The sequence below is a fragment of the Schistosoma mansoni genome, chromosome 2 (genome assembly GCF_000237925.1).
Source record: "Schistosoma mansoni strain Puerto Rico chromosome 2, complete genome".
In the NCBI taxonomy this organism is placed as follows: Eukaryota; Metazoa; Platyhelminthes; class Trematoda; order Strigeidida; family Schistosomatidae; genus Schistosoma; species Schistosoma mansoni.
In genome coordinates, this window is record NC_031496.1 from 1,317,838 (window position 1) to 1,338,131 (window position 20,294).

Consider the following 20,294-nt stretch of genomic DNA (forward strand, 5'->3'; position numbering starts at 1 on the left):
TATAGCCTTAATTCGCAAGCATTTCAAGCAGTGATGGATAGTGGCTATCTGACGTGTCCCAAATAGGAGGAAATGCGCGTCCTGGATTCCACTGCTAGGCACTATCTATCTTTGCTTATGACGATAGATCTGGCCTAAATATGAATTAGTTGTTAAAGTAATTCGACTTTTTGTTTAGAAATTACTTGACTCTGTGGTGTGTAATAATTGATCCAAACCTTCTGTTTTCAATTAAATCTGTCTAACAAACGTAATCTATGGAGTTGAAGACATCATTATTTATTTATTATTTGAACACATAAATATTGGTACAAGGGGGCACCAGATATATATGCGCCACATAAAAAATTGTCATTTCATTTAATTGTATGAGGGCTATGATACTGCCCGGGTGCCCAGACCAAAGCAGGTGGTTTCTTGTAGGAGGCCACATCAGAGCCTTCGACCTAAAGGTCTGATCCACAAGGCAGTGGAGCATTGTAAGGAGATGCAGTCCCATGATAGCTGGCGACTAACGATTAATTGATACGTTATTTGTTCCCTCAGGATACTGTGGACCATGTGCACCATTGGTTTGGAATGAGAGTTTTCTAACTCCTCTAGGTGTAACCTCCGTGTCCATCGACTCGGTTAAAGCTCCGGACATTCGCTTTTCGTCCTGTCAATTTCGTAATATTTAAATTTGTTAATTTAAGTTGTGGTTTATTTTGATTAAGATTGTTTTCTACGAGATTGGTTTGTTGACCCCATATCCATCCACCTTCCCTGTTTTATCCGGTCTTTAGACCATCAGTAATTCTAGAAGGGCTATAGGTGAAATGTGTAATTATTACCTCTTCATACATCTTCATTTTTTCAATCATTTGGTATTAAAGTTCAGATTGTAGTATCTCTAAGTAAAGGTTTTGCAATTTTACTTAATTATATTACTTAGAAGTAGTTATTTTTTATTACGTAACGTTTTATCAACTAGTCAGATGCATGTTTGCTTTTTTATTACTTACTTACTTACTTACTTACTTACGCCTGTTACTCCCAATGGAGCATAGGTCGCCGACCAGCATTCTCCAACCCACTCTGTCCTGGGCCTTCTTTTCTAGTTCTATCCAGTTTTTGTTCATTCTTCTCATGTCTGTCTCCATTTGTCGGCGTAATGTGTTCTTTGGTCTTCCTCTTCTCCTTTGACCTTCAGGATTCCATGTGAGGGCTTGTCTTGTGACGCAATTAGGTGATTTCCTCAAGGTGTGCCCAATCCACGACTCCGCCTGTAGTTCCTCTGGGGGTTACTGCCGGTCCCAAGCCCGGGTAAAGGAGGAGGGTTGGGCATGGGGTTAGCGACCCCATCCCGTAAAAAATCAACTCGCTAAAAAAACGCTAACCAGAAAAAATCTTGCTTTTTTATTACCTGAACATTTTATACTGAAATCTTGTTTGTTGTCTCCCACAGTAGTTTGTTGCTGATAGTGTCGGGCCAACGGATCCGAAGTATCTTGCGTAGACAACTGTTAGTAAACACATGTGTCTTCTGGATGGTGGCTTTCGTAGTTCTCCACGTCTCCGCCCCATATAGTAGAACTGTCTTGATATTTGTATTGAAAATTATGATCTTGGTGTTGGTTGACAATTGTTTTGAGTTCCAGATGTTCTTCTATTAATCAATATTGTTGTGTTACGTATCACCAACCATCAACTACCTTGACGATCAGTGTTTCTTTTCAAACTAAGTTTATTATATTGTCTTTTTCAGTCATAGGTACTCCTATCACTCCAGCTTTTTAGTTATAAATCTTGTTGATTTCATGTGAGTGCACTAATAATGTATGGGAGTGTGAGTCAGTGCTTAGTTCAGTGGTCTTGACTGCTGTTAGAGGTATAAGGGTAGTTATCACTCCCCGGTTGCCCACATCGTGGAAGGGTTCTTCTAGAGGTACCTAAAAAGGAAATTGGATTAGAAGTGGTCTTAATGACCTGGAAGCGCGACCGCAGTGCCCAATGGACAACTGCTCGGGGTCGGTTACACACGACCTTTTTGTGGGTAATTTTTGTGTTAGCTCCGTACTTGTTGGAACCTTACCGCCGGAGTTGGATATCCGTGGTATAAGACGAGGTGTGTATTTTTAGGGTCGACCTTTTCTAACCCCAACCCTCCTTGTTGGAAGGCAGCGTCGCTGCAGATGCTGGTTGTCTGAAGGAAACACCTTAGTGCTGTCACACCTCTGCGTAGTCAGCAGTACGACTTCGCCTTCGGACCTTGGGTTTTCTGCTTTTAGTCTTACTGCTCTTCAATCGACCTGTTTGGCATGTTAGGACCTTGATTAACGATTGTTCCAGCCAGTATAGCTCGATTGCTTCATCACGAAAGGCAAGCCCGACCACCACGTCAAGGTAGCAGCAACGGTCGCGCAATGGTTAGTTCTGATTATAACTGACTGCTTTATCCTTTATTTCTCCGTCATTATAATGTTTTGAACTCTCACTGTTTATCGATGTATGGTTTTTTTCTTTCGCATAATAAAAGTGAATACTTATGTTTCTTTTTTATATATGTGCGTATTTCTCTCCCAATTTCTTGGTGAATCAGCGTGTTAAATCAGGTGAATACGCTTCACTTCAAGCTTTTCTTGGCGATTTCCGATGGATACTTCATAACTGTATTATATTCAATGGTGGTGAGTGTTTTTTTTTGCTACTTTTTTCATTGAAAAATGGTAGGCACGGTTTCAGTTTATCATGATTCAGTCAGTCAGTCAGCTACAACGTACGACCAGACACATATATGCATCAGTCCAAGTTGTCATACCTCATTAGTACAACAAGAACACCGAATTCATTGAAGTAGTTAATTTAGTGGTGTTAATATATAAAAGGAAAGTTGTATATAAGAAAATAGTACAGGAAGAAAGACAGATATGAAGGAATTTTAATCTCAAGGTTTAAGAGAAGAGAAAGAGTGTATACACCTACGCCATTGTGATCCATTCTGAGCCATGTCACAGAGTCTCCAACCATTGGTTACGATGGTCACGCGGACTCCAACCAGGTAGTCTGCATCTGCCAACATGTCTCAGACTAGAAGTTAGTGACTTCAAGGACTGATGCGACGTTTTAGTTTAGCCACCCCTAACTCTCTTCCAACCATCCCCTACACTAGTCAGCATTGCGCGTCGTGGTAATCGGTGTTTAGGTATACGTAACACATAGCACAACCATTTCAGTCGATGAAGATTCATGACCACATCGACTGATTTACCATCATTCCTTAATACCCTGCGTCTAACCTCACTATTACTTACCCGGTTATCCCAGCAGATACGAGCAATATTTCTAAAACATCTGTGACCAAAAACTAGTAACTTAGGAGTATCTTCTACTCTTAATGGCCATGTTTCACAGTCGTAAAGTAGAACAGAACGAACTGCTGCGCAGTATACTCGTCCCTTAATTGATAGACGGATATCTCATCTTCGCCATAGGTGACGTTTGTTGGCAAAAGCTAAGGGAGCCTTTTGAATCTGTGCTGAGATTTCGTCAGGCATCAACTCATGAGGGCTGATGAGACTTCTAATATGAGTAAGGTTGTCGACACGTTCGACTACTTCACTCCCTATCTATTGTTCATGTGTTGACGCAGGCCAATCCTGCAGTAACAATTTACATTTAGATGGGGTGAAACGCATCCCAAACATCTTGGCATTATTACTGAGTTTCAACAGAAGACTCTGCATTTTGTTAGCGTCTTCACCAAACAGGACTATGTCATCTGCGTATTCTAAGTCGCTTAGTGTTCTCTCTGGTAGGAGATCAATTCCTGAAAATTCAGTCGATTATTGTGTGGATGAAAATGATGGTTGCCATTAAATTCAATGGTTGTTAGTGGGATTTAGATTGAATTAAGACATATTCCATTGCAGGGTTGTGTTGGATCACTCTGACTGGCTATTCCTTAGCCAACCAACGCTAGCGGATATTTGTCAATTACTCTAGAATATTCTTATGTAGATATTATAAATATGTTAGTTTTTCTTATTGTGATACCCACTTCAATCCAACCTTTTTTTTACTTGGAATATAATTACGTTCCTGTCCAACCGTATTCTGACATGAAAACTTGTCGAATGAAATAGTGTTCAAGACTACTAAACAATAGGGGGTGTAGGCCGTCAACGTTGATGATCTATGTCGAATGATTAGAGGCCTACTCGAGTTAGACGGTAACGGTGTAACGAACAAGCTAATTTCGAAGTCACACCTCGCAGTCAGCATCTATCGTGGATTACCCCCATTCGACGTATTAAAGTACTTTGTCTGCTTTGAAGACTGTGTAACACAAAGAGCGTGATTACGTAAATATATTAGTAAGAATGAGTACAGAGATTTTAATGAGACTACCACCGCATGAGCCAGTCCATGGAGTATGATTAACTGTTGCGCATTTGGTTGTCCTTGACTTTAACAGGGATCGATGATCTGTTCGATATTCAGTGACCTAACTCCCGGATAATTTGGCTATGGCTTAGTGACATTTCACTGACGCTACAAGAGTATCTGGGTCGTAATAAAAGAGTTCATAACAATGGTGAACTAAATATGATCTGCCAGATTATTCAAAACTCTGTATAAAATAGGCCAAAAGTTAAATAAATTGATATCATCTTTGAGAAACACAGTATTCTATGTTAAAATGTTATAAAATGACATGTGAAATTAAGCGTCATCAGTAAGGAATGTATCTTTTTTTATTTATAAGAAATACTCACACAAACTGTGTTGTCAGAATCTGATCAAACGCCAGATTTGGTGCTCAATCATGAACATCGGCTACCTGAGCAAGATTGGCGGATATATTATTTTTGTCTAGAGATTGAGAAAATCTGGTTTCAAACCAGCGATGTTCATATATGGCTTCCTGTATGGACATATGGCCTATGGACGTATTTCAGATACTGGATACTGCAGTGTCTCATCTGACCTTGCTCCAAAAGTTTGCGTATCTTGGTCTTATTAGTTTCATAAGTTGTATAAACCGATTGCTATGTGACAGATGAGATGAGTGTGGCTAATGCTTATGTAGACTATCTTTAACGTCATAATGGTGTTAAACTGATAGTAAATCATCGAGTATGTCACTCACCTGGTACAGCAAAATATGGATCACCGAGTTTCAAATCAGTGGTTCTTAGTATGCCTTGCTTACAGTAAGATTTGAAGGTCTTGGCCTTAGTCCGATGTGGTGTTATGATTGCACACTTCTAGAGAGTTCTTTCAGTGGCTCTTCAACTTGATCCTGTTGAATGCTGCAAGCATTCATAATGATTAAAAAATCTTTCTCCTATTTAATAAAGATTAGCTAGCAATACAATTAATTAATACAATACCTAATAATCCAGTTAGATTATAGTTGAAAGTGTCATTTTGAAATAAATCAGAAGGGGTTTTTGTGAAGATTTCAGTATTTTCATAGTTGAAATCAAGAGTCAATTGAAGCTAGACCATCACAAAAAACCTGATGGTCCTGGGTTCGAATCTCACGAGTGCAGGATCGTGGATGCGCACTGCTGAGGAGTCCCATAATAGGACGAAACGGCCGTCAAGCAGTGCTTCCAGGTTTTCCATGGTATTCTAGCTTCAATTGACTCATGAATTTGAAATAAATCAATTTTTTGCTAAGAGTGTTTCATTTTCCTTCCTTTTAAATTTTAGCCAGTTCTTCTATTACATCATCTGCACGTCTACTAGATCGTACATTTCATCGAGAATTTAATTTAATGCGTGCTTGTCCAATATGTTATCTTAATCGTATGCCAGCAATTCATTTATTACCATCAACAACTAGAAAATTGCCTCCATTAACTGAAAATGAACCTGAATCTTATTTAAATGTAGCTTCAGTACAATCATCAAATGAATCAAATGAGATAATTGAAAGTGATAATATCAGCGTTGTTAATGGTGTTAACAATGAATGCAATAGTAGTAATACTCATACTAATACTACTAGTAATAATAGCGAATCCAAAAGTTCGTCATCATCATCATCATCATCGATATCTACATTAGATCCTTGGTGGTTCTGTAAATTATGTGTAAGTATTTATTTTGTTTGTTTTATTTACTTTCTGATTGAGCATTAATCTTGGATGACGATCAAATGTATAATCAACAGGAACACTAACCCAGGTTCGTATCCTGGCAGCGACATTCCATTGCCCCCCAAATGCCCAGGTACGGCCGAGAGTGAGGAGAGTCCATTCTACCTCTCCAAATGCTCTCATATGGCCACGCGTAGACAGCCACTGCCAGGGAAGTCCTACTCACTGCCTTCTCGTTGCGGTGGCGTTTTGTACGAAATTGAGAGGACGAAAAGCGAATGTCCGGTGCTTTAACCAGGTTGGTGGACACGGCACGTCCACCTAGAGGAGTTGGAAAACCCTCATTCCAAACCAACGGTGTACATGGGTTGTAGTATCCTGAGGGAACAAATGTCGTATGAATCATTAGTTGGTCACCGGCTACCATGGGACTGCATCTCCTCACGATGCTCCACTGCCCTGTTGATCAGATCTTTAGGTCGAAGGCTCGGGGTGTGGTCCCCTAAGAAGACTACCTGCTTTATTTTGGGCACCTGGACAGTATCACTTTATCTATTATAATTACTTCCGACTACTAACGCTATACATTCTAAGCGTAACCCTATTCCCAAGCCCTTCATGATTAAGTTGAAGCTAGACCACCATGGAAAACCTCGGTTAAGTGCTCTGGCTCGAGACTGGTAGGTCTTGGTTTCGAGTCTCGCGTGGCGGGATCATGGATGCGCACTGCTGAGGAGTCCCATAATAGGACGAAACGGCCGTCAAGTAGTGCTTCCAGGTTTTCGATGGTGGTCTAGCCTCAATTAACTCATGATTTCAACTATGAAAATATTTTAAGATAGCCATGACTTTTATCTTAATAATAATAATTATTATCGTTATCATTACTTAGGATGTGATTCATCCAATTGTTTGGATACGCCTACAAAATTATCCACGTTGGCCAGCTAAAGTTATTGCACATGATGGTAATTTTCTTCTTGTTTCATTTTTTGGTGATTATGATGTAACTATTGCACCAATTGGTTCTGCTAAACTTCATTCATCTAATCAATCAAAAAGTTTATCTAAACTATCTATCATTACTATGGATATTAATACTACTACTAATAATAATAGTAGTGATAAAGAAAATAGATCTGATTATGATGGTACCAAATCTATGACTTCTATGGATAATAATGATATTTCAAATGATCCTAGTGTTGTAACTTCTCAATTATCTTCCAAGAGAACTTCTTCATTATTAACATCATCAATGGATCCTATAGTTCAAGAGAATTTTCATAAAGCTATTACAGAATTAAATTATCATGTCAATCTAATTTATCAACGTTATCCTAATTTTAAACTGCCTGTGAATCAATTAAGATTTACTAAACGTCATGTTAAAAAATATTATGGGTAAGTAAGTAAAGTGAATGCATAATTTTAAATTTATTTAGTATTGTGTTTATGGCTATCAGGACTGCAACTGACCGAGTGGATAACGCAATGGCGTTTGAAGCGAAAGTTACTGGATTCGAGTTCCTCCCAGAGTGAACATCAACAAGTCTGAGATGTAGGTACATCCAGCTGACGAGTCCAAAAAAGGACGAAACGCGTGTCAAACTGAATTCCACTGCTAGCCACTATCCATCTCTGCCTACCAAAGCATAATTTTGTTTTTTTAATGTTCATACATTTTCAGTCTTGTAATCGGTCGGTGATGATCCGGAAAGCCCAGATTGACTCGAATTGAAATCCTATACAGAGTATTATCTTTATCAAGATATTAGGTAGACCCTCAATCAGTCAGTCAGTCAATCACAACGTAGAACTTCGTACGTACGTACGTACATTAGTTCGAGTTGCCATACCACATTAGCACAGAGAAGCAGTCGTCGATTCAAATCCCATAGTGGTAGAAATAGTAAGAGTATAAGCAGCAATCGGGAAGATTAAGGTTTGCAGATGTTATTGAAGGAGTATAATCCAGTGAAACAAATTTGAAAAAAGAAAAAAGTAAGGGGCATGAGGAATTCAGAAAATTAAAATTGGGAGAACACAAAGAGTGGATGGACCTTCTCCATTGCAAACGATTTTGAGCCATGTCATTCAAGGTATCCAACCATCGGTTTCTATCATCTCGCGAATCCCAACCAGGTAGTCTACACATATCAACATGGTTCAGTCCACTTGTTACTGACTTCATGGATTTGTGCCACGTTTTGGTCTGGCCGCCCCCGTCTTTCTTCCAACCTACTCCGACACCATAAAACATTAGGTAGACCCTACTGACAATTACCAAAGGCTCGAGGATTGGCCCTCCAAGAATACCACCTACTTCGGTTTTGGTAGTCCAGAAGTATCCCAGCTAACAGAAGTTTACTGATAACTTGTGTGGCGCATTTGTATTTCGGTGTCCCTTCATATCAATGTTTATGTGTTTATAAGTAACCAAATAAATTTATACCTGCCAAACATCTCTCAGTGTAGTGCAGGCAAGATTTATATCATTCTATGAATAGGTGAATATTTCACCCTATTGTCTCTCTTTGTATTAGTCTATGAATATAAACCATAGTCTTTGAAGACAAAAATCATGTGTTTTCAAAGTTATTGATCATAGATATTTTCAAAGGATTTATGATCTACGGTGGAAGAACAGAACATGATTATAAGTCGGTCGATAATATTTTGGAACTTATCCACTTCAATTGTCTGGTGAACACAACAATGGGTTAAATTTCTCACTGGATAAAATCATTAATTGTTATTCACTTGGTATTGTTTGTTTGAATCATTACTCATTAGCTGATTGAATAACGCGATGGCGTTTAAAGCGAAAGGTACTGGGTTCGAGTCCCAGAGTGAACATCAACTCTGAGATGTGGTACATCCAGCTGACGAGTGCCGAATAGTATGGAATACGCGTCAAACTGAATTCCACTGCTAGCCACTATCCATCTTTGCTCATTAATTGTTAGTTTGAATTATATTGGAAATTTCAGAATTCCCGTCTGAAATCTGTATAATTATGGGTTGGTTTAGTGACGAACAATGCCTTATCGAGTATAATCATTAACGAAACATTTACATTTTTTCAACTACAAAGAATAGATTGCTTTCTTCAGTCAGTCAGTCAGCTACAAAGTAGGACCAGGCAGCTGAATTATTTCTAATAGAATGTAATTCGTTTGTACCTACGTATTACTTTCTCATTTGATGTTGTCCACAATAAACATTCAATTTGTGTTAACCTGGTTAGTTAGGACCAAACAAACCAAAACGTAGCATCAGTCCATAGAGTCTGAGCCATGTTGATAGATACAAACTACTTGGTTGGGATCCGAGTGAATATCGTAACCAATGATTGAAGACCCTGGCTGACATGGGTGAGAATCGATCATAATGGTGTAGGTGTATACATTCTCTGTCCTCCCTTAAACGGTGAGATTAAAATTTCTTTATACCTTTCTTCATGTGTTATATCTTTATATTCAATCTTTCTTTTATATATTACAACTATTGAAGTAACTACTTCCATGAATGTTGGTGTTCATGTTGTTATACTAATGAGGTGTGACAACAGTGGACCGATGATTATATGTACTTGACCCTACGTTGTAACTGACTGACTGTTAACCTGATTTACTTAACTAATCAATAAGTATTAACTAAATATTATTGATAATTAATAACACCCATTGATCTGTGTATATTTTATTTGTTTAATTTCATTTGTTCCTTTTTAAATTGTTGCCATTGATACTAACATTAAATATTCTGATGAGGAGTCCCACAATAGGACGAAACAGCCGTACAGTGCTTCAAGGTTTCTCATGATGGTCTAGCTTTGATTGACTCATGATTTTAACTATTAGAAAAATAACAAAGAGTTGGGGGGGAAGAGAGAGTGTGTGTGACTGAACTGATTTATATTTATATAAGATGTTATTATACTAACCTTGAATCAGTCTGAATTATATGGATAGTAAATGATTGCACAGAATCAACCCCCTATGCCATACTATCAGGAACCCATAGTGTAAATGATACTTACTCTTATATGAACCTATTTACTTGAAAGAAAGTAGTGTATCAGATGGCCTGCATTGAAACATCCTTAGGACCACTCGATCAGATAAACAAAGCAATCTGAATCAAACTGGCTTCATTTGTCTTCAATCTATACGATGAACTTGTGTCATTGTTTTTGACGACCAGAAATCTAAATTAACCTCTCTTAGAACACAAGGTTCACAGCTTTCTCGCGGCATTACTGTTGTTTACGAAATTGAAAGGACGAAAAGTCAGTGTTTGGCGCTTTAACCGGGTCAGTGGACACGGAGGTTCCACGTAGGAGAGTTGGAAAATCTTGATTCTAGACCAATGGTGTACATGGTCTACAATATCCTTAAGGAACAAATGGCGTATGAACCAATGGTTAGTTACCGGTTACTATTGAGCTGCATCTTCTTACGTTGGTCCACTGCCTTGTGGACCAGATATTTGGGTCGGAAGCTCCGTCTGTGGCCCTCTAGGAAATTCACGTGTTTCTCTCTTAGCATCCAGGTAGTATCATAGCTTACACACAAATCAAGTTATTTGTATTGCATATATTTATTCGGTGCCCCTTTGTACCAATATTTATGTGTTCAAATAAATAAATGTATAAAGACATCTAGATTAACTTCAATAAAATGTTAAAAGAGTGTAAAATAAGGTTCAGTAAATTAAGCACGAAATATCGCCAAGAAAAATGGGTAAACTGAAGAAGAGTCATGTTAGGATTTCTTTTAGACAAACATCATGATCGAATATGCAAAATGTATTTAGACGGAACATGCAAGTAAGCGCTACATTGGTTCAAATGAATTCAACTTGTTGCCACAAACGATGTATTGTAAGACGTGTAAACCTGGGTTTGTGAGGTTCAGAAGAGTGAGTCATGTTCAGAGTAGCGGGCGTCTATTAGGTAAAAGATTGCCAAGCTAGCTTCAGGACTGGGTTTTGGAGGACTACTGGGGATATATGTGACTAAAGTAATGTCCTACACAAGCTATAGAGGGAATTGTTTGTTGGTAACGTAAGCACAGAGTGGTGGCTTGTAAGATTGAATGAGTACACGCAAAAATATTTTATGTTCACAATGAGGAAGGTACATCACCAAGTTAGATCAAGGAGGCTTGGGAATACTCTAGAAAGATAGATTGCAAATTTGAACTACCAGTCTATACAAGGTCAAAGAACACATCACGCCGGGAAATAGAATCAGATATGAAAAGGATGAATGACAACTGGAAAGAGTTGCCCAGGACAGGGTTGCATAAAGAATGCTGGTTGGCGGCCTATGCCCCTCCACGAGGGCTAACAGGCGTAAGTCTATGTAAATAAATTTGGAAAAGAAATTTAGTAACAATTCCATACCGGTATTAAGATAACATCGGGAGATGGAGTAAAAAAAAGACACAGATATTACAAGCCATTCAAAAGGATATCAAAGGAACAGTATTTATTGAAAAAGCATATCGAGTAAATTGTCAACCATAATGAATGGAAAAACCTTTCAAAAAGTCATAGCAGTCAAGAACTTCCCGGTTTTTGGATCAACTATCTGAGATAATCATTCAATGCATCTATAAAAATACCAAGATATGAGTTTAATCATACACATCATATTGATGAAGTGGAATTTGTTCATTTATTTATTTATTTAAACACATAAATATTGGTACAAAGGGGCACCTGATACATATACGACACACAAATCTCGTTTGATTTGTGTGAGGGCTGTGATGATACTGCCCAGGTACCCAAACTGTAGCAGGTGGTTTTCTTAGGGGGCCACACACGGAGCATTTGACTTAAATGTCTGATCTACAAGGCAGTGGAGGATATGCGATCCCATGGTAGCCGGTGACAAACAATTGATTCATACGCCATTTGCTACTTCAGGCTACTGGAGCCCATGTGCACCATTGGTTTGAAATCAGGATTTTCCAACTTTTCTAGGTGGACTTTCCGTGTCCACCAAACCAGTTAGAGCACCGGACATTCACTTTCCATCCTCTTAATTTCGTAAACAACACCCCCACCACGAGAATGCAGTGAGTAGGACTTCCCTTGCAGTATTTATATACTCGTGGCTATGTGAGAACATTTGGAGACGGAGAGCCTACTCTCCCCTTTGTTGGCCTTATCAGGGCATTTGGGGGCAATAAAACATTTATTCATCACTATCTTGTTTTCTATTGATCCTAATTTTAATAATACCACATTGTAAGACACACACATACCCACACAAAAAAAAAGATAAAAAAAGAGAAGAAAAATTTAATCGATTAAAATACTTTTCTAAAAAAAAATAATAAAAATAAAAATTAAAAGACCTCCATGATTACCCAGTCACCTTTTGTTTTATTAATTGACTTAATAATGATCATGACATTTATATAAGAAAAATATTTATCACTAAGGTATTAATGACCTTTTTTTAATTTTTTTTATCAAAAAAAAAGAAAAATAACAACTAAAAATACCTAATTAACATTTTCTTTTTGTTTTTTTTCTTTTTTCATTATTATTATTATTAGTCTTACTATTATTATTACTATTATTATTTTTACTATTACCTTTACTATTATCATTACTATTATTATTATTAGTAGTAGTAGTAGCAGTGGTGATAGTATTACTGTCATTACTATTATACTATTATGATTAGTATTATTATTATTACCATTATTATTACTATTACTTCCATTACTATTATTATTGTTATTAGTGGTAGTATTACTGTTATAACTATTATACTATTATTACTACTATTACTATTGTAACTATTATGTTTACTATCATTATTATTACCATTATACACCTGATTCCTTCCAGGTTCTTTTACTTTTAAAATCTGATCATACCATTGTTTTTCTAAATAAATAGATAAATAAATTGTTACTGTGGAATGGTATTGTTTAATAATATATATATATATATATACTTACAATATTGATGTATGTACCTATTTATCTATCTATCTATGTAACTAACTAACTGACTTACTAACTAACTACTGTTGACTGGTCATTTATATTTAATGATTCTGTAGAATAGAGTTCTTCTTCTTCTTCTTCTTCTTCTTCTTCAGAAAAGTATGATAGGTGAAAGAGAGATAGAGAAAGATAGAGAGAGACTTTTAATGAGTTTTTTGTTTCTATTTATTTAAGAAGAAATTTTATTGTAGGTTCAATAATAATATGATTTTTGAAGAATAAAGTTCTTCAAAATGTATGTGTATGTGTATGTGTGTGTGTGTGTGTGCGAGAGAGTGAGATAGAGATATAACAAAACTTCTTGAATGAGTTTTTTTGTGTTTCTATTTCATTAAGAAGAAATTTTGTTTCAACATTCAATCATATAAATTTTGGTATCATTATCACCTTTTTTTTGTTCATGTGAAATATATAGAATATTGAATGTTATTCTTAAGTTAAACCGAAAAAAAATAACTCATAAATATAGATAGTGATTGTTGTTGTTGTTGTTGTGTGTGTGTGTGTGTGTGTACATATCTGTTACTACATTAATTTACTATGGTTATGGTTCATGGACCTTGGTAATCAACCATTGACCAAGCCTATATATATCAATTCTATGAGTTTGTTCATAACAATTATACACATCCGATTATGATTACTGTTATTATCACTACTACTACCTGAATTATAATTTGGATCTAATCACGTAGAAACATACATTTGTTATATATTATATATATATATATATATACATATATACAATCTAATTTGATCTTCATTACTAAGTTTATTCTTCCGGTGATTTTATTTAACAATATTATTAACATCTATCTGTAAGTCGGTATCATCTTATAAACATATTGTATATATTGTTATTTATTGTTTCATTATATCATTAGTGATAAATGAATGTGTTTTTATGCTTGATTCTCACATTCTATTTGTCTATACGCCCCCAAATTTCTTGGTTCGGCCAAGAATGGGGAGAGTTCGCTTCCCCTCTCGAAATACTCTCACATTTCCACGCGCATATAACCTATGCCAGGGAAGTCCTACTGACTGCCTTCTCGTGGCATTACAATTGTTTACGAAATTGAGAGAACGAAAAGTGAATGTCCGGCGCATTTTATTTATTTATTTATTTAAACACATAAATATTGGTACAAGGAAGCACCAGATAAATATGCGCCTCACAAATCTCATTTGATTTGTGTGAGGGCTGTGATACTGCCATGGTGCCCAAACTGAAGCATGTGGTTTTCTTAAGGGGCCACACCCGGAGCCTTTGACCTAAAGGTCTAGTCCACAAGGTAGTGGAGCATCGTTAGGAGATGCATTCCCATGGTAGCCGGTGACCAACAACAGGTTCATACGCCATTCGTCCCTTCAAGATCATGGAGCCCATGTGCGCCATTCGTTTGGAATGAGGGTTTTCCAACTCCCCTAGGTGGATCCTCCATATCCACTAACCCGGTTAAAGCGCCGGACATTCACTTTTCGTCCTCTCACATTCGTAAACAACACCCCCGGCACGAGAAGGCAGTGAGTAGGACTTCCCTGGCAGAGGCTATATATTCGCGTGGCCATATGAGAGCATTTGGAGAGGGAGAGCGGACTCCCCCCCACTCTTGGCCGTACCAGGGCATTTGGGGGCCTATAATTCAATAATAAATCACAGTGCTTTAACCGGGTTGATGGACACCGCAGGTCTACCTAGGTGAGTTGGAAAACCCTCATTCCAAACCAATGGTGAATATAGGCTCCAGTATCCTGGGTGAACAAATGGCGTATGAATCAATTGTTGGTCACCGGCTACCATGGGACTGTATCTCTTCACGATGCTTCACTGCCTTGTGGATTAGATCTTTAGATCAAAGGCTTCCTGTGTGGCCACACAAGAAAACCACCTGTTTCGGTCTGGGCATCTGGACAGTATCATAGCTCTCACACTATTAAATGAAATGACATTTTTTTGTGTGACGCATATATATCTGGTGCCTCCTTGTACCAATATTTATGTGTTCAAATAAATAAACGATTTGTCTATACACAATGAATGAACCATTATTCAATGGTGGTACCTCAACAAATGATAACTGAATCTTGACGATTTTGGAGTGCATAACTTTATAAACAAAAAAAAGCAACTATTATAATCAAAGATGGATAGTGGCTAGCAGTGAAATCCAGTTTGACTCGCGTTTCGTCCTATTTGGGACTCGTCAGCTGGATGTAGCTGCATCTCAGAGTTGATGTTCACTCTGGGATTTGAACCCAGTACTATTTGCTTTAAACGCCATCGCATTGTCCACTTAGCTACTGAGTCCTGATAGCAATTAGCTTGTGCAATAGGGTAAAGTTTAAATTCACTTGGTATTGTCTGTTTGATTCTTCTGATTGATCAATTTCAGTCCTAAACATCAATGTGAAGATTCAAACAAACAATACCAAGTGAATTCAAAGAAACAACTGTTTGGAGCTGGTCACATATGACATATCAGTCAGTAAGTGAATAAGCCATATGACTATATATATATATATATATCGTTTTAAACCTGTATAGGTTAGTTCTTCTCCATTTGACTCCAATATAAAATGTCCCTTTAACTGAGTATTTTACCAGGTTAATTCTTTCAATAGTACTATGAATTTGTTTAAGAATATTGAAAAGTTAGAACATTAGTTGTTGGTATAGTATTATTATTTAATTGATAAAACCCACAACCATGAGATAGACAAGCACATTAGGCAGTGAGTGGGTTAGTAGAAAGTTAAAATATCTATATATTATTATTAATCAATGATGGATATTTTCATGGAGTTTTGTTCTCTGAGCTGGATGGTTTGATCGTGGAGCTTTCATCGTCCTTCTGAAGGACATCATCAGCACAAACTCCGGGTAGAACCAATCAATATCGAGGTGTACAGGACAATCTGTGAATCATATATGGAGAAATTCAAACACTTCACTTCTACTCGAAGTTTGTACTGATGATGTCGTTCAGAAGGACGATGAAAGCCCCACGATCAAACCATCCAGCTCAGAGAACAAAAATCCATCGAAATCATCCACCTGAGCTGCATATTTCCATCTCAAAATGAATATGTTATTGATTGTCTATATTTACAACTAATGGGAGAACAGATAAAAGATTCAGACACTCTTTCAGTCAAAATCATATATACTTTTACATAGCGGATTAATTGTCTGAATCACAACAGGTAGATTATTAAAAAAATTTAATGAGTTTATTGTACATCCACACAAAACAACTATTATAAGCAAAGATGGATAGTGGCTAGCAATGGAATCCAGTTTGACGCACGTATCGTCCTATTTGGGATTCGTCAGCCGGATGTACCTACATCTCAGAGTTGATGTTCACTCTGGGACTTGAACCCAGTACTGTTCGCTTCAAACGCTATCACGTTATCCACTCAGCTACTGAATCCTGATAGCCATTTTCTTGTGCAATGGGGTGAAGTTTAGATTCAGACACTCTTTCAATCAGACTCATATATACTTCTAAATAGCGGATTAATTGTCTATATCACAACAGGTAGATTACTCAAAAAAAAATTCAATCAGCTTATAAATCTACACAAAATACTGGTAAACATTCATCATAAGACTGTAATGATCATATCAACTTAGGTGATCCAGAAGGCAATCAGTGCATCTCATAATGTTTTCCTTTGTCTTAACAAATCACCTATTATTATCATTATCTGTAATATCAACATTATATCTCTGATCTAAATATCTAAACATGTAATTTATAAACTTTGTTGTAATAATTTATCTCATTTATTGTTATATTGTGTGAGTGTGTTCTTGTCCAGTTGTTATATATGAAGGTGCTGATTCCCACCAACGAGAGAGGAGGTAATTATCGATCAGAGCAATGATACACAGCAAGCTATATGAGCAGTCTTCAACACTAATCGGTCCTGCTTTCTGCCTAGCCCAGCCAAATAAGTCTAGAACAGCCTCTGAATTATAAATCATTATTCTCAAACATACTGGGTTTATATACCAAACAAAACTGATCACATCGTACCATACAATAGGAAACAACATTTGTACAAGACTTGGCCAAATGTGGCTGTGAATATAGGGGACAGTAATTAATAGGCTGGGTATAACTCAGAAATGGTAAATGGTACAGTAATAGTCTATGGGTCGAAATAAGGCTCATAATAAAAAGAACATTAATATGAATACTTAAGTTGCTTAACAATTATATAACAGGAGATACACATATCATATTGGTCCACAAATAATTCTCAAAGTTACCATTCACAAATCTCCACGGGATATAACAGTTACCAAATGCATGTGTTATTTACTCCACTTCGATCCATTCTACTTACATCAAAACTAATGACACTCCCTGATCTAATTCATTGTTTTCGGATTCTAATATGTAACATGTTGATTGGAAGCCTAGTATTTATAAACACTAAGCTACCGCTTCATTATCCCAAGATTTAGTTACATTCATTTTTAATTCATGAATTAAATGTGGATGTCCAACGAGGGTGTTTAGTGATATGTAGTTCATTATTCCATCTAATAATTGGAATCTTCCCATGGATGCTTAGGACTGCAACTGGTCAGTTTCTTATTGGTATATGTGCATACTGTGCGTATTGCCTCGATATAGCCTAAATTCACAAGCATGGTCAGTAAAGATGGATAGTGGCTAGCAGTGGAATCCAGAACGCGTGTTTCGTCCTTGCACAAGCAAGTGGTTATCAGGACTCAGTAGCTGAATGGATAATGCGATTGCATTTGAAGCGAAAGATACTGGATTCGAGTCCCAGAGTGAACATCAACAAGTCTGAGATACAGGTACATCCAGCCGACGAGTCCCAAATAGGACGAAACGCTCTTTGTCATGAATTCCATTGCTAGCCACTATCCATATTTACTTATAATGATGTCACATTAATGTATTTTACACTTTTCAATATAACTGTTTTCTTTTGTAGTCCATTCACTGAGACTCCTTCTTCCTCTTTATCTGAAACAACAAATCTCACTAAGGAAACCAATTCTGTTATTGATATGACACGTACTGTGAATGCAACACAAGTGACTTGTAATACCACTTCAAGTAGCATCAATACTACAACTACAACTAATGCCAGTGTTACAAATAGTGAAAAAATGGATAATTCAGTTAAATTGAACCGCATCCCTTCATCAAATGATGCATATCGTGAACCAGTGTTAACACGTGTTGCTGCTAGTCTACGTAATTCACCGGTCATTTCATCAGAATCATCATCAGTCTTACAAACTTCATGTCCACCAGTTATAAGTGTAAATACTATGAAACGTAAGCACAATGATACATCACTATCCGCATCATCTTCACCAGCAGTTACATTGGAATTGGAAAGTGTCAGCTCTGAAGATATTCGTGCTACAGTTGATCATAGTAAGAAAAAACGAAAAAAGAGTAAACATCATAATTTGAAAAAAATTACTTTCAAACCATTATCTGAAGATGAGACTACAACCATCATCACGAGCTCTGCCAGTAACGATGAGACCGATAGTAACAATAATAATAATAGCAGCGACACTACTGTTGTTATCAAAGATAATGCATTAACCATTGAAACTGGACCTACAGTAACAATAACAACATCCGAAATGCAACCTTTCTCTGATATTATAATGTAAGTATTTGTGTTAGGTACTGAGTGATACTTATGTTCGTTTTTTCCTACTACAACTGAGTTTCAAATCTTCCTATATTAGTCAGTCACAACGTAGAACTTCGTACGTACGTACATCAGTTCGAGTTGCCATACCACATTACCACAGAGATGCAGTTGTCCATTCAAATCCTATAGTGGTAGAAGTATTAAGAGTATAAGCAGTAATGTAAAAGATTAGGGTTTGAAGATTTTATTCAAGGAGTATAATCCAATGAAATAAATTTGGAAAGAGAAAAAAGTAAGAGACATAAAGAATTCAGATTAGAATTTGAGAGAACACAATGAGTGGATGCATCTTCGCCATTGCAAACGATTTTGAGTCATGTCATTCAAGGTCTCTAACCATCGATTGCTATCATCTCGCGAATCCTAACCAGGTAGTCTACACCTACCAACATGGTTCAGTCCAATTGTCAGTGATTTCATGGATTTGTGTCACGTTTTTGTCTGGCCGTCCCTAGCTTCCAACCTACTCCTACACCATAAAACATCGCAGTCGGTGGTAGCTTGTGAAAAGTTATATTTTGATCCATAAAGGCGAAAGTGTTATTCATAGACCACTATAATTCTCATCAAACCGTGAGTTTAGACATAAGGCACTTGGTTAAGTTGATCAATCGTTCTATGTGACTCCAGGCGCTCGTCAACTAAGGTGGTTGACACTTATTCACTGACCCCGATGTTACTATAGTAGCTGACATTCTGCAAGATCGAGGCGTAATATCATGAAGTCATTAACTTTTGAATTGAGTCATGTTGGTAAGTATGCACTTTTTGGTTATGGTCAATAAGATAATTCTATTGTGTATGGTCGGAGACTTTACGTGACATGACTAAAAATTGCTTATCCTGTAGCTAAAATTTATTTATTACCCTCGATTTCGAATTGTATATGTGATAACCTTATATGACTAATTGTAATGACGTTAGATATGTTACGGATTTGACTCAAGAATGCTAATATCTTTAATACACTATGCTACCCTATATGATCTCGTGAGTATGTGTTGTGTGGTCCTGACTATTTGTTGAGTCGGCTTCCGGAGAACTCTAACAGAGCCTCCAGAGGCTCATAAAGAGCCCCGACTAATCAGCGATTGATTAGAAGTTGTGTGAAGTTATGTTACTAAAATAACGAGATCCTGATTGGCTGATTAACACACTGCTACTATGTTTAGCAGTATTCTAGAACTTTCGGTAAAACTCAAGGACTCTTAAATTACTATAAAATCCCTGTATTTTCTGTACATAAATGAATCCTGTAGTAAAGTGTTTCCCTCACACTTTGTGCCTTTTCTCTGGACTTCAAGTCGCGGTGTATAGTTCTAGCTCGGGGGTATGGAACTAGCTTAGGGAAGCGAATATAGCGTTCAGACGGCCAGACGTAACAGTAGCGACGGGGATGGGAGTGAGTTATTCAGTGGATCCATGAAGATCGTCCTCTTGCAAA

General features: G+C 37.1%; 1 protein-coding gene and 1 non-coding gene across 2 annotated transcripts in view; one reads left to right on the forward strand and one right to left on the reverse strand.

The window, feature by feature from the left end:
* Positions 1–20,294, forward strand: part of Smp_170390 (putative bromodomain containing protein) — a gene marked incomplete at its 3' end in the record, with an annotated part of 56,773 nt that overhangs the window by 26,998 nt on the left and 9,481 nt on the right. The window contains exons 9-12 of the mRNA XM_018795279.1: positions 2,582–2,669; positions 5,701–6,083; positions 6,982–7,493; positions 18,107–18,802. Coding sequence (XP_018649607.1) covers positions 2,582–2,669; positions 5,701–6,083; positions 6,982–7,493; positions 18,107–18,802 — 1,679 coding nt within the window. The remainder of the gene's footprint in view (positions 1–2,581; positions 2,670–5,700; positions 6,084–6,981; positions 7,494–18,106; positions 18,803–20,294) is intronic.
* Positions 16,492–16,563, reverse strand: Smp_tRNA_02217_Pseudo_TTG.1.1. Its single transcript has one exon. It is a non-coding gene (tRNA).